Here is a 12,222-nt window from a genome sequence, read left to right on the forward strand (position 1 = left end):
ATTGTTTCCAAGCTCTGCTGTTAATCTATTGTTTAGTAGTGGAAAAAAAATCTTAATCTTTCCACGTCAGTTTACCCACGTGTAATATCATTTTTTAATATTTATTGATGAAGTGCAATTCATTATTGCTTCTCTGTCTGGGAGAATGGTATGAAATATCCAGAGAAGTTGTTTTCATGTGTGCTCAAACACAAGGTCAATGTTTTTAAGCGCAGTCATTCTTAAGCACATGCCATTCTGGTTTTGGGAGAAGACTTCTCTAAATAAGTGGGTTTTCAGAACTGTAGTTTCTTCAAGGTTTTCTGGCCAGGCAGTCAAATAGTGGAAGCATCTGAAATTATCGGTGACTTGAGAAGGACAGGAAAAAGATCACAACCAAACGACACCACATCAGCGTGACATTCGACCAGGACTAGGACAGAGGAGAGCAGCAGGGTGGAGGGAACTGCCAGTCTGCACGACAGCTAGGGCATTTCCAGAGTTAGAGTCAATGGGCATTTGTTTGATGAAGCTTGTGTGAGAAAGCCATCAGCAAACCAGATACTCTGAAGAATTCTCTAAACAGATCCTTCTGCACAGAGGGATGGAGAGGGCTACAGAAATTATAACACTCAGAGGAAAAGGTGCTGAAGCAAGAGGAGAAAAAGTTTGGCACCTCTCATTTATTCCTTCCCTAAAATAGTGCAGGTAACAACCTGCTTATCCTTCCCTCCCCTCTTTTAGCTCTGCTAGGCACCATGCTACCCTAGGCCAGCACTAGGAGAGTAACTATTGGAGAACATTTGCCTACAAAAGGTCTGGCAAGGTTTCCCTCCTCTTCAGCGGCAGAAATTGCATATCCACAAGTCCAGTTGTTCTACCCCAATTTGGCCTTTAACTCTAGATACCAAAACAAGTTCTACTGTGACACTACAAACGTTTGTCCCAACTTTGGTTCCTTTCCTTTCAAAATAAGATCGACAACTTCCTAGCCAGCAGCATACTTGGCTCTCCTGAAATCAGGAAGGCACTGTCATTTTAGTCCAGTCTGTTATGCTGAAAGGAATCATGCCACCAATTTCTATGTATCCTGAAAAAGCTTTTAAATGGAACTAGTTGGATGCTTAAACACATGAATAAGTCTCTTGCTCTTTGGGACTTAGAAGAAAAGCAAATTGAGGCATACTGCATTTATTTCCTCTTATGAGGAAAGGCTGAGGGTTGGGGCTGTTCGGCCTGGAGAAAAGAAAGCTCCGGGAGACGTCATTGCAGCCTTCCAGTACCTGGAGGGGGGCTACAAGAAAGCTGGACAGGGACTTTTTACAAGGGCATGGAGTGACAGGACGAGGGGTAATGGCTTTAAACTAAAAGAGGCCAGATTTAGGTTAGATATAAGGAAGAAATTCTTCACTGTGAGGGTGGTGAGGCACTGGCACAGGTTGCTCAGAGAAGCTGTGGCTGTCCCTCCCTGGCAGTGTTCAAGGCCAGGTTGGACAGGGCTTTAAGCAACCTGGGCTGGTGGAAGGTGTCCCTGCCCATGGCAGGGGAGGGTGGACGAGATGATCTTTAAGGTCCCTTCCAACCCAAACCATTCTATGATGCTGTCATTTGTTAGCCTTGCAAATTGCTTTGTGCAGCTAAAAGGGTAGCTCCAGCCCTTGGAAGCATTTGGGATATGAATTTGAGGTAACAACTTCAGATGAAGCCTGCTAAATACCCTTAATTATCAAATTCTTTCTTAATTAACAGACTGATGACATGGCTTAATAGCAATCCATTATCACCCCATAACACAGATCCATGAATGTGTTCCTGTGCTAGGTCCCTTGGCCAGAAGCCATTATTTTCATCTACGCTCTTTCATAAGCCAACCTGCAAAGTAAATGAGCCATCTCCATTTGAATTTATATTTTTAAATAAACAGTCCTTTTACCACTCAGCTGCTGTATGCAGTTATATATGATGATGTGAATAAAATCTGGAAGAACACTTAAGTTTTGAGGAGAGAACCCCAGTATCTCAACGCATCCAAAAGCCACGCCAGCAATTCTGCACACTTGAACATTACCAGCTCTAGGTGCTTTTTCTTTTCTTTATACAGCAACATACATAACACAGCGATCTTCCAATTTCAAGAACAGACCTGCTATTTTGGATTCCAGATGTAGCTACATGCCATTATTTCCCCATAAACAAAAGACTCCTGGGATTTCAATACAAATCCCATTGTAGTATTCATACAGAGTCTCTCCACAGCTTAATTTAGATTTTTTTTTCCTAAACACAATAAAACAAAGATAAGTAGGCCAGAACCTCAGCTAGCACAGCCTCAGCCTTGCTCACTTTGTTGCAGCAGCGAGAGCAGTATTTCAAATCAAGGTCACATTGGGTATAACTGCACTGAGGAATTGTCCCCTGGCCTCAACAGACCACAGTGTAAAATAAGCCAGAATTTCAATGCAAGGGTGTGATTGGCTTTATGGTATTTATTCTTTGCTCTTAGCATATCCAGTTCAATGAAAACTTGAAGAATGACTTCTATGTTTGTTGCAAAATGAAAATGCCCATTTTTCAACAAACCCATCATTTTCACTTGGGAGAGAAATTTCCTTCTATAATCAGCCCTGTATCTCTTATTCTTTTTGGTAGATTGAGAGAAAAAATTTAACTGCGTCAGATAGGAGAGGTAGTACAGGATGTTGGAACAGAACAGAATTTAGCAGAGTAATCAGAGTAGAACCACATAAGAATTATAAATAGGTTAAAAACACATTTAATTTGGCTATGATTTAATAAAAAACAATCAGTGATTGAATCATCACACCAGCTGTGTTGCTACTGGAGAGGAATTGCTTTCCTTATAGCACTTACACTACCTGTTGAGGCTTCATCTAACAAATTCTTACGTATTAGTCCCATTGACATCAGCTCTCGCTGAGTTTCCGCTTGCAGGATGGACACCTGAGCCTGTCAACGCATGCTCTAAAGCTCAATCCAGAAACATGCTTATCCACAGACCTGCAGATTTCTCTGGCGATACACTTGTGTTTCATTGAAATGGTGCAGACTGGTGTGCACCAAGCTTGAGGACTTGTCCCGCACTTAAAAGTTACATGGGTGCTTAAAGCCATAACCACAACTTGGGGCTTAAAGGCACAGGTGAGCAAAGCGGATGGCTTATAGTGCTGACTGAATAGCGATGGGCAGTCAAGAGGGAATACGTTACTCTGCAATCACTTTGTGCGCTGCACCGCGTAGACAGACAGCCCGAACAATCGGCTGGCTGGCTACAGCGGTTTGCACCGATGCTGTGGATCCCGCTGCAATTCCCAGAACAACTGTCCTGCTTCTCCCAACACCTGCGCTGCCACCACTGAAACCTCCGCCTGTGAAGCCCTCTCCCTGTCTCTGCCCGTCCTCCATGCCGCGGGAAGGCTGCGCAGTGGAGCCGGCGAGGCCAGCCCAGCTGCCCTGCACTGCATCGCGTCACCCCGAGAAACCCCGTGCCAGCCGGCAGCGCAGGGGTGGAGGAGCGCTCACTTGGTCTCTCCACGAAACCCCAGCCTGCCGTCAGCCGCTCGCAGGTGCCACTTGGCACAAGGAGCAAGGTACATTTTTATTCTAGGCTGTGTTTGAGGGCCGGGACACTTATTAATTTCTCCAACTTGGGAACACTGCTTCAGTGTAAAGGGAAAATTTCTGTTTGCAGGCAGAAACAGAACTGTTTTGCCCTTGGATCAAATCTGTAAATAGTTTTTGACAATGTCGTATCTCATTCACTAAGCAAATGTTAGCTGTTTGGGCACAGATGGCACACGTGTTGTATTCGACTCCTTATCAGAGGATGAACACGTGGGGAAGAGCAAGAGATAAGCTGCTCAGCAGTCCTGTCACACACTCCCAGACTCCAAAAGACTTTTAAAAGGCGAAAAGTGTTGATATGGAATAGGTGGAATTGAACGCTCTGCACTCAAATAACCTCCTTCAGCCATTCCGTGGCTGTGCCGAGCCCATCCCTGCACGCCGGTGCACCCCCGCGCTGCTGAGCAATCCACCACGGGACTTCGGGAACCCAGGGAAAAACAACCTCAGTCCTCCTGGTAAGGAGGAGGAAGATGGAATTTTAGGGCCAGTTTCAGCATAGTAGTAAGTGTTCTTTTCCTACTGCGCACATAAGCAACTGCTAATTTTTTCAGCAAATAACTAGCACATGTTTTCCTCAAACTTCTCTTAATTCTCACCAATATGAGCCCGGCAGCCCAGCCTCACTGCTCTGCCACCACACAGCAATGCTTCTTTGCAGCCTGCTGCCTGGTTTTGGTAAGACTGGTACACCAAAGCATGAATTACTTTTCATCAAATCCAATGAAAATAAATTTCTTACAGCCAGAAATTTTCCTTGGGAATCATTTCCTTGCAATGAACACTACCTAGAACTTTCTCGTAGTTGCCCATTTTACACTCTGCTGAGATGCCCATCGCTTGCAGCGCTCACTCTGGATGTCATACGACTCCTCGCTAGAAGCAAGGCAGCACGAAGCAAGACGTGCCTGTGCCTGAAGACAGAGCGCGGACGCCAGGCGAGCCAACGCTGCGTGCTCCGGCAGGCAGAGCCACGCGTGCCTCGGCTCATGCCAGCACCGGCTCCGGCTGCGCGCAGGCCCTGCAGGTCCCCCTGCCGCTGCCTCTTCTGGTGCAGCCCCACGTTCGCTGTCAGCACAGTCCCTCTGAATAGACGTGCCAAAATTACTTGGTGTGGTATTTCTGAATAGTTTTTCAAAAAATATGCACAGTGGCTCTCAAACCCTGTATCAGCCCTTCTGTGCACATGCATTTTTTGCAAGCTGTGAAGAAATCATACTAAGATGCATACTGTTTTTATGGCTTGGCTTTTTTCTTTCTATTTTTGAACATGATTGCAGCAGTTAGTGGGTCTAAATTTCCTTCTTCCCTTAAATTCTTTAAGGGCAAGTTTCCTCTATGCAAGCTCTGTTAAATCAACAGAATAAGGCAAACCTTTTAACAGCTGGCTCCTCAGTTTGGGTGAATATAAACTGAAGTTTAAAAGATGATCCAATTCAAAATACTCATTTTGGGAGTAAATAAGACCAACTTCTACCACACTGATGTTCTGCAGGTAGAATTACATACCAGGTGCTGCAGGAATATTCTAAAATTATTTTTTATGAATAATGAAAAACAGAATATTGTGAATTTTCAAGCTTTACAAGGCTTGTGTCTGAAAAACACTTTTTAAGAAATTGCCATATGAAAGACAGTAGGCGTACAAGAAGCACGAGCTTTACAATGACATAACAAACACTGCGTTGATCTTGACAGTGGCCTTGTGAAGATTTATTCTCCTTTGTATAGCAGCAGCATTCCCCGCAGGCTGCTGATGCCGTGGCAGTTACGCACTGATCTGTTTCTCTCTTCCCTAGGAGTTCCCCTTGGCCGTCATCCGAGGGCAGGAGTGCTACTGTGGCTACCCCACCGGGCGCTTCTCGCTGCACGACGGCGCAGACGGGCTGCTCTGCAGCGGGATGCACAACGCCAGCAGCGCTGCTGCCGGAAAATACTGCCTGGTCTATCAGACACCGGTGCAAGGTACAAGCTCCAGCTGCCAGTGCCAGGGCCACTGCTGGAAATAGCCCCCACGGCCCTTCTGCAGGCGGTAAAAGTGATCTAGCTTACAGCAATCTTAGCCACAGCGCTTGGTATCACAATACAGGCAAGAATTCAGGAAACGGCCCTTATTTAAACTCCCCCTTGCAATCATACTCGTAAATATGCATCTTTCCATTCTCTCGAAGCAGCACAGCCTCCCCCCACCCCAGAAAAATGGGATTATTTTGCAGACGGAGAGAGCAGGGCAGAGCCTGGGAAGGCGTACCCCAAGCCATGGAGCACCCCAGGCAGCCGGGGACGAGGACCCTGTACTCGGGTTCCAGCCCTGCTCATTACACACACACCCAGCCCCCAGGTTACGCAGCCACTGAGGCAGCTCTGCAGACTCTACTTCTGCTCTACCCATCTTCCTCTAAAATATTCATCTGCATACATGTTTCAAAGCTGGAAAATAAAGCAGAGAGTAAGGCTCCAATCCAGTAAACCATTCAGGTGGTACTGGCAACATTATCCATGCAATGATTTGCAGCGAGTTCAGTGAAACTTCTCACAGACTTAAAATTTAACAAATTAAGTGCTTTTCTGGATTGGTGCTGGGCTTTTTTTTGCTCCGTCTCCCAATTCAGAGGTAGACTGCAGACACCAGTAGGTGAAAACATCATGCAAGAAGAATGCTTGCTTTCATGAAATCGCTAGTACTTCCCACATCGGTGTGGATCAGTAGTAGCAGAAGACAGCCTTCTCTGGACTGTGCTGGCACCTTCTAGCCATGGCTTCATCTAGAGGATGCTTTGAAGAATGAAGGGAGTAATTTCTAATATATGTCCTGGCTTCTTTTTGAATCAAAGACGGTCAAGATTGGTTCTCATCCTATCCCCATTTTCATTGGCATGCTAAGAAATAAGGTTAGGATTTATGAAATCACATATGGAAACCAGGTGTCCAGCCCCCATGGGAGGTTAACGCAGTGCGGGCTCGTCACTGCCTCGGGCCCTTCGGAGAGGAATGACAGCACAGAGGTTTAACTGACCACCAGCTCCTTTCAGTGGGAGGGGTTTCTTCTGCGTTATAAAACTCACAATTTCCAGGTAGAATGGCACATTCAGGGTTTCACTGAAGAGCCAATCTGCCAGGCGAACAGCCATTAACAAACAGGCATCAAGGGGCTTTTATCACAACTTGCTGGCGAGTACAATGGTTTGCTTCAGCTCTATCAAAAAACGCCTTGCCTAACACAAAACCAGCAAAAACCTCTTCTGAGGATAATCTCTTTGGCCTCTCACGGCTGAATTTTGGGAAGTAGCTGACTCACAAGTGGACTCAAATTGATATCCTGTATTCATAGGAGAGGGAAGAAAGAAGCAATAAACCCTGTAATCAAGAGCTGTCACTGGAATTCTTACAAGGCCACAATGCTAACAGTGAAACATCTTCTGTACTTGCAGACACCCGCTGCACGGACAGGAAATTCTTAACCACCAAATCCAAAGTGTTCGTCGCTTTGTCAAGCTTTCCTGGGGCTGGGAATACGTGGGCTCGCCATTTGATAGAGCATGCCACAGGATACTACACAGGAAGCTACTACTTCGATGGAGCCCTCTACAACAAAGGTACCGTACCCAGAGGGATGGGACACACAGAGCCCTTCCGAGGCACAAAGCTTCACTTGCTCGCTCTGGCATCCTTCTGCTTGGAGCCAGCGAGGGCTGGCACTGCCAGCACATCTGGTAAAATTTAACCCTGTGCCCTGGAATGCGTGGTCTCACACGGTGCAGACAGCCGCAGGGACTGCTCCAGCAGCATGCTAAGCCTGACAGGCAGCTACTTTCACCAACAACAGGCAGGCTCTCGATTCCCAGAATTTGCGTGTCGCCTGCCTCGGTGCTGCTGTGCACACGCCTGTGTGCAGCTCCTGTCCAAGAGACTGGTCCAGCAGGCCAGCTGACTGAAAAGAGTTGACTGACCCCTGAGGGTAGCACCCTCCAGTAGCACATGAAAGACAAGGGCTGAATTTTCAGATGTTAGTAATTACTCCGGGAGGACAGTATCCTGAGGCAGCATGACACTTAGCAAGCGCCAAGCACTGGCCCTGCGAAGAGCGGCTCTTCTGCGGTGAGGTGCCGATGCAGTTGTCCCCAGCGGAGGAAAGCCAGGCTCCCCGTGCACACCTCGCCCAGTGGCTGGGGCTCCAGCCAGGGACAGGGTCCTGCTTATGGCAGGTGTGGAGCAGCACACAAGAAGGTGGTTCCCAACCAAATAAAGTCAGTAAGCCTTCCAGGTCAGTGGCAGGCCAGGAATAAAATTCAGCCCTGGTCCCAGGTCCTGGGTGATGGGTTTAATAGACTGGTACTTTCACAACAGTTTTGCACCACTGTAGGGAATGGTTTAGAGCATGAAAAGGCACAACATATAATCAAGTGAAAAAGCCAACAATCCTGTCTTATAAAACAGGTTTCAAAGGAGAAAAAGACCACTGGAGAAGTAGAAGGACCATCTGTGTGAAAACACACGAAAGCGGCAAGACGGAGATTGAAATGTTCGACTCGGCGATCCTGCTGATCAGGAACCCGTACAAGTCGCTGGTGGCGGAGTTCAACAGGAAATACGCTGGGCACCTGGGCTACGCCACCGACCGCAACTGGAAGAGCCAAGGTAACCGCTGCACCAGCTGCCGTGCCGCTGCCGCTCCGAGCGGAGTCTGAAACCTATCTTCTCAGCATGCTGGGGAGGGGGTGACGCACTGGGCCTCGAGCGCGCACTGCAAACACATTCAGTGGGACTTGAGTCCCACCGCAGCCGCGATCCGTCCCAAAAGCGCTCAGACCTGCGCTTTGGGCGCGGTTGTGGTCGTGCCATACACCCACCACCACGGAGAGGAGGGTACCGCAGCACCAGCGGTGTGGCCACAGGTGTGCAGCAACACCGCTGCCATCGCACTGTTTGGCAGAGAAAACATGTGCAGAAACAACACCCCTGGGTACAGCCCATTTGCCAAGCTATGGAGGTGAAAAAAATTTGCCCCTGCAGCATGTAATAACTGTGAGAAATCGAATTTAAGATTTAGAGGATTCAATGGAGCATGACGTTTCCTGAAGAAAGTTTTACAGCACTGCACAGGTGCTGCTGCACTGCAGATAAATAAGGATAATAGCAATAAGGGGACTTCAGACTCAGTGTTCCTTGAACACATCAAAAGACTGCAGAATGCGCTTGCCATACTTCACGCGTTTGACTGGCAAGTTGGGTGGTGTGACCACAGTTTCTCCACAGAATACACTGCTGCATTCAGGCTCTGCAGCACAGAAGAGATTCAGCTTGCATTTCTCCTTGTGCATGATTTAGGCATTACAGCTGCAGCTTGGCATACCATGCAGCACAGGGCTGCAGGCAGGGCTGGGGGAAGCCTCCTCTGTCATAGCACATTTCTTACCCAAGTTCATGTATCAGCTTTCATCAGTCACAGCTGAAGACTTAGTCATCAAAAAACAGACAAAATAGCCCTTAGAAAAGAGAAAAGTCTGGAGCAAATGGCTCTCCTGTACTGCAAAGTGTTACATTTCAGCCACAAATACTCTTTGTCCAGCCCAAAAGCTTTAGCTAGGACTGTCTTGACCCTTGGAAAATCAAATTATCACAGACAGCAAATACAGATTGAGATGTCATTAATGCCCAAGGCAAAGGTGGGAAAATAATTCAGTAAATTTTGTCCCAGTGATCCTGGCAGGTGACCTTAAATCCCTCCCATGTTCCAGGAACAGAAGAATCTTCCCTATTAATCCCATTTCCTTATCCAGTCTTGCCATAAGCAGGCTGGTAAGCATGCAGAAAGGTAGGTTATTCAACAGACTGGGCAGTCAGGAACACCTTGGGCACCAGCAGAGATCAGTGTCTTGATGCTACGTTTACGTAATTAGAAAGTTAATATATTACCATATAATGATTATATATTATTTGTTTACACATCTATTAAAAAATAAACCTGTCTCCTTCTCAGTCTACATTTGAAATGGAGGCAAATGGGTAGGAAAACCACAGGTGAAGTTACACGGCAAAGCACTGCCCCAGCCACCATCGAGCAGCACCCGCTGCCTTCCCTGCTCACAGCCCTTTGCGCCGAGCCCTGCCCCTGGGGTGCCTGTCCCGCCGCCGGAGCTGCCTGGCTGGTGCACACGCTGCCGGCGTGCCCGGAGCTCCGCTCCCATACGCCAGGCACAGCACAGACGCTACGCCGCAGCTCGGCGCGCCCGGCCACTGCCCTGCCCTGTGCCTTCCCGGACAGCCGGTGACAGTCCCCACTCAGGACCACGAGGCCTGCGCAGCCCCGGTGACTGGGGCACAGGGTTAAGCATCATCTGTCTCCACGACAGAAGCTGCAAAGCCGAGCTGCCACACCCCAGCAGCCGGCCACGCTGCGCTTCTCCAGCGCCCGCCCATCCAGCAGCTGCAGACCGTGCCCAGCAACACCAGCCCTGTTGCACAAGATAACCTCTGGAAAACTGTTGAGACACACACGGCTAACGCTGTCTAATTCTCCCGGTTTTCGGTCCTCCAGAGTGGCCGGATTTCGTGAACAGCTATGCCTCTTGGTGGGCCTCCCACGTCCTGGACTGGCTGAAGTACGGGAAGCGCCTGCTCGTTGTCCACTACGAGGAGCTGAAGCAGAGCCTCATCCCCAAGCTGAAGGAAATGGTGGAGTTTCTGAACATGACAGTGACAGAGGACCGACTGCTCTGCGTCGAGAACAACAGGGATGGGAATTTCAAGCGGTCTGGTGCTAAGCAAAAGGATTTTGAGCCATTCACCCAGGAAATGAAAGATCTTATCAACAGATACATCCTGACAGTGGATGAAGCCCTGAGGGGAAGAAACTTCACAGGGCTGCCCAGAGAGTATGTGCCAAGATGATAGCCTGGCAGCATTCTGCTGTGTTGAAAAATAAAATAATTTTTTCTAAAAAAAAAAAAAAAAAAAAAAAAAAAAAAGAAAAAAGGACCAGAGCTTTATAGCCATTAAAGCAAAAATACTTGCGGAGTCTGCTGAGCAGTACAATTTCTCTCCACTCTAGGGTGTTCTTCAGGGCACTAAGTGCTCCAGAAGGCAAGCAATGAAGGATGGAAATTGGGTTATAAACCAAGGCAAAAAGCTGTTTGTGTCTACCTGTGCGCACCCCTCCCTGCACAAGCGGCTCAGAACTTCACAGCAGAGTAGCCCTGCTCCATGGCGGGCATCCTGCCTTCTTACCCCTGCAGACCTCCCAGGGGCTGCTTGGGTTTTCGCAGCAACTCTGTTGGAAACAGACGTACGTAAAGGTGGAGGGGGGAAAAAATGTCCTTACACCGATCTACAAGTTTCATCTGAGCATTCAAGAAAATCAGTTGCTTTCTTCTCAGTAAAGCCCACTAGTTTCCTTCTCCTGGGTTTGCTGGTCAGGTCGCCTGCCACAGCGGTGTCAGAGGTGCAGGGGGAGAAAAGCACCAGTGGGCGAAGGCACCCGGGATACCAGGCAGAGAGGTGGTCTGCAGAGAGGTGCTCCACGACCGACCTCAGGCTTCCCTGCAGGAACGGCACGGCCCGGGGCCACGTGAGCCCCACAGGGAGGTGGGCTGCCACCACATGCCCCCCGGAGCTGCATGGCCAGAGACCTGTAGGAGAAACCAGAAACTCAGCATGGCCAGGAGTGGGAACCCCGGGGCGTCACCAGTCCCAAACAGACCCACGACCTGGCCCCACAGCGTGGTCAAGGCCCTGGGGGGGTGGGAGAGGAAAAGAGGGGCTGCTGCCCATGCCAGGGGCTCAGCCCAGTTTCCTGTGCCTCCGTCCCTGCACCTGGAGAGCCGCGGTGGATCCGGGCTGACACCACGGCCAAGTGTCACTGCGCTCGGGGCACTTGCTGCTTGAAGTGGTCACATACATGGCCGGGCAGCACCGACACGAGCCCAGAGCACCCGGGGAGCAGGGGCACAGGGGGTGAGCCCTGGCCCCGTGGCGCCCAGCACGGGCAGGAGCCCAGCTCCCCTCCAGCCCCGGGAGGTGACCGAGGCAGCCCAGCCTGGAACTGCGGGGCCGCGTACTGCTGCGCTCCGGAGCCATCGCGGCAGCGACGCGCGCTGCGTCCCTAACTCACCGCAGGCCCCTGCGGATGGTCCTCTCCCCTGTGGGCCACGGTTAAACGCCACGGCCCCACGGCCGCCCTGCTGCGAGGTGCTTTTGTTCCCGTGAAATAAAGGATTCCTTAAGAACTTGAGTGAAAATACTAGTTTTAATAAAACAAGATGTTTGTATCAAGGGAGCTGGACTTCCTCTGCGTGTGTATCATTGGTGCTTTAAAAAAAAAAAAAAAAGGACATGGAGCACACTTTGGCCCGTGTCTCTCCCTGTTTGTGCTCCACACGCAGCTGGTCTCTGTGCTCAGGACCACCCATCATGCTGGGCGCATTAGTCCATTTTTAACAATCTCTCCACAAGTCCGCTACTAGCCTCAAAAACAAGTAATATTGTCCTAGACAGATGTAGCAAACACCACAGATAGTATATAAACACACAGGCGCTGAAACATATGCACAAAGTGGATAAATTTGGATACTACGAAACAGGACTATCATCATCTTTACTGGG

The 12,222-nt window shown here is 49.1% G+C and overlaps 1 protein-coding gene across 1 annotated transcript in view; it reads left to right on the top strand.

Annotated features, from left to right (window-relative positions):
• WSCD1 (WSC domain containing 1) overlaps positions 1-11,888 on the top strand; it is a 32,093-nt gene extending 20,205 nt beyond the window's left edge. The window contains exons 6-9 of the mRNA XM_075440080.1: positions 5,421-5,586; positions 7,053-7,217; positions 8,059-8,259; positions 10,160-11,888. Coding sequence (XP_075296195.1) covers positions 5,421-5,586; positions 7,053-7,217; positions 8,059-8,259; positions 10,160-10,512 — 885 coding nt within the window. The 3' untranslated portion in view covers positions 10,513-11,888. The remainder of the gene's footprint in view (positions 1-5,420; positions 5,587-7,052; positions 7,218-8,058; positions 8,260-10,159) is intronic.
• The last annotated feature ends 334 nt before the right edge of the window (positions 11,889-12,222 follow it).

This window comes from Opisthocomus hoazin, chromosome 20, assembly GCF_030867145.1.
Source record: "Opisthocomus hoazin isolate bOpiHoa1 chromosome 20, bOpiHoa1.hap1, whole genome shotgun sequence".
Taxonomy (NCBI): domain Eukaryota; kingdom Metazoa; phylum Chordata; class Aves; order Opisthocomiformes; family Opisthocomidae; genus Opisthocomus; species Opisthocomus hoazin.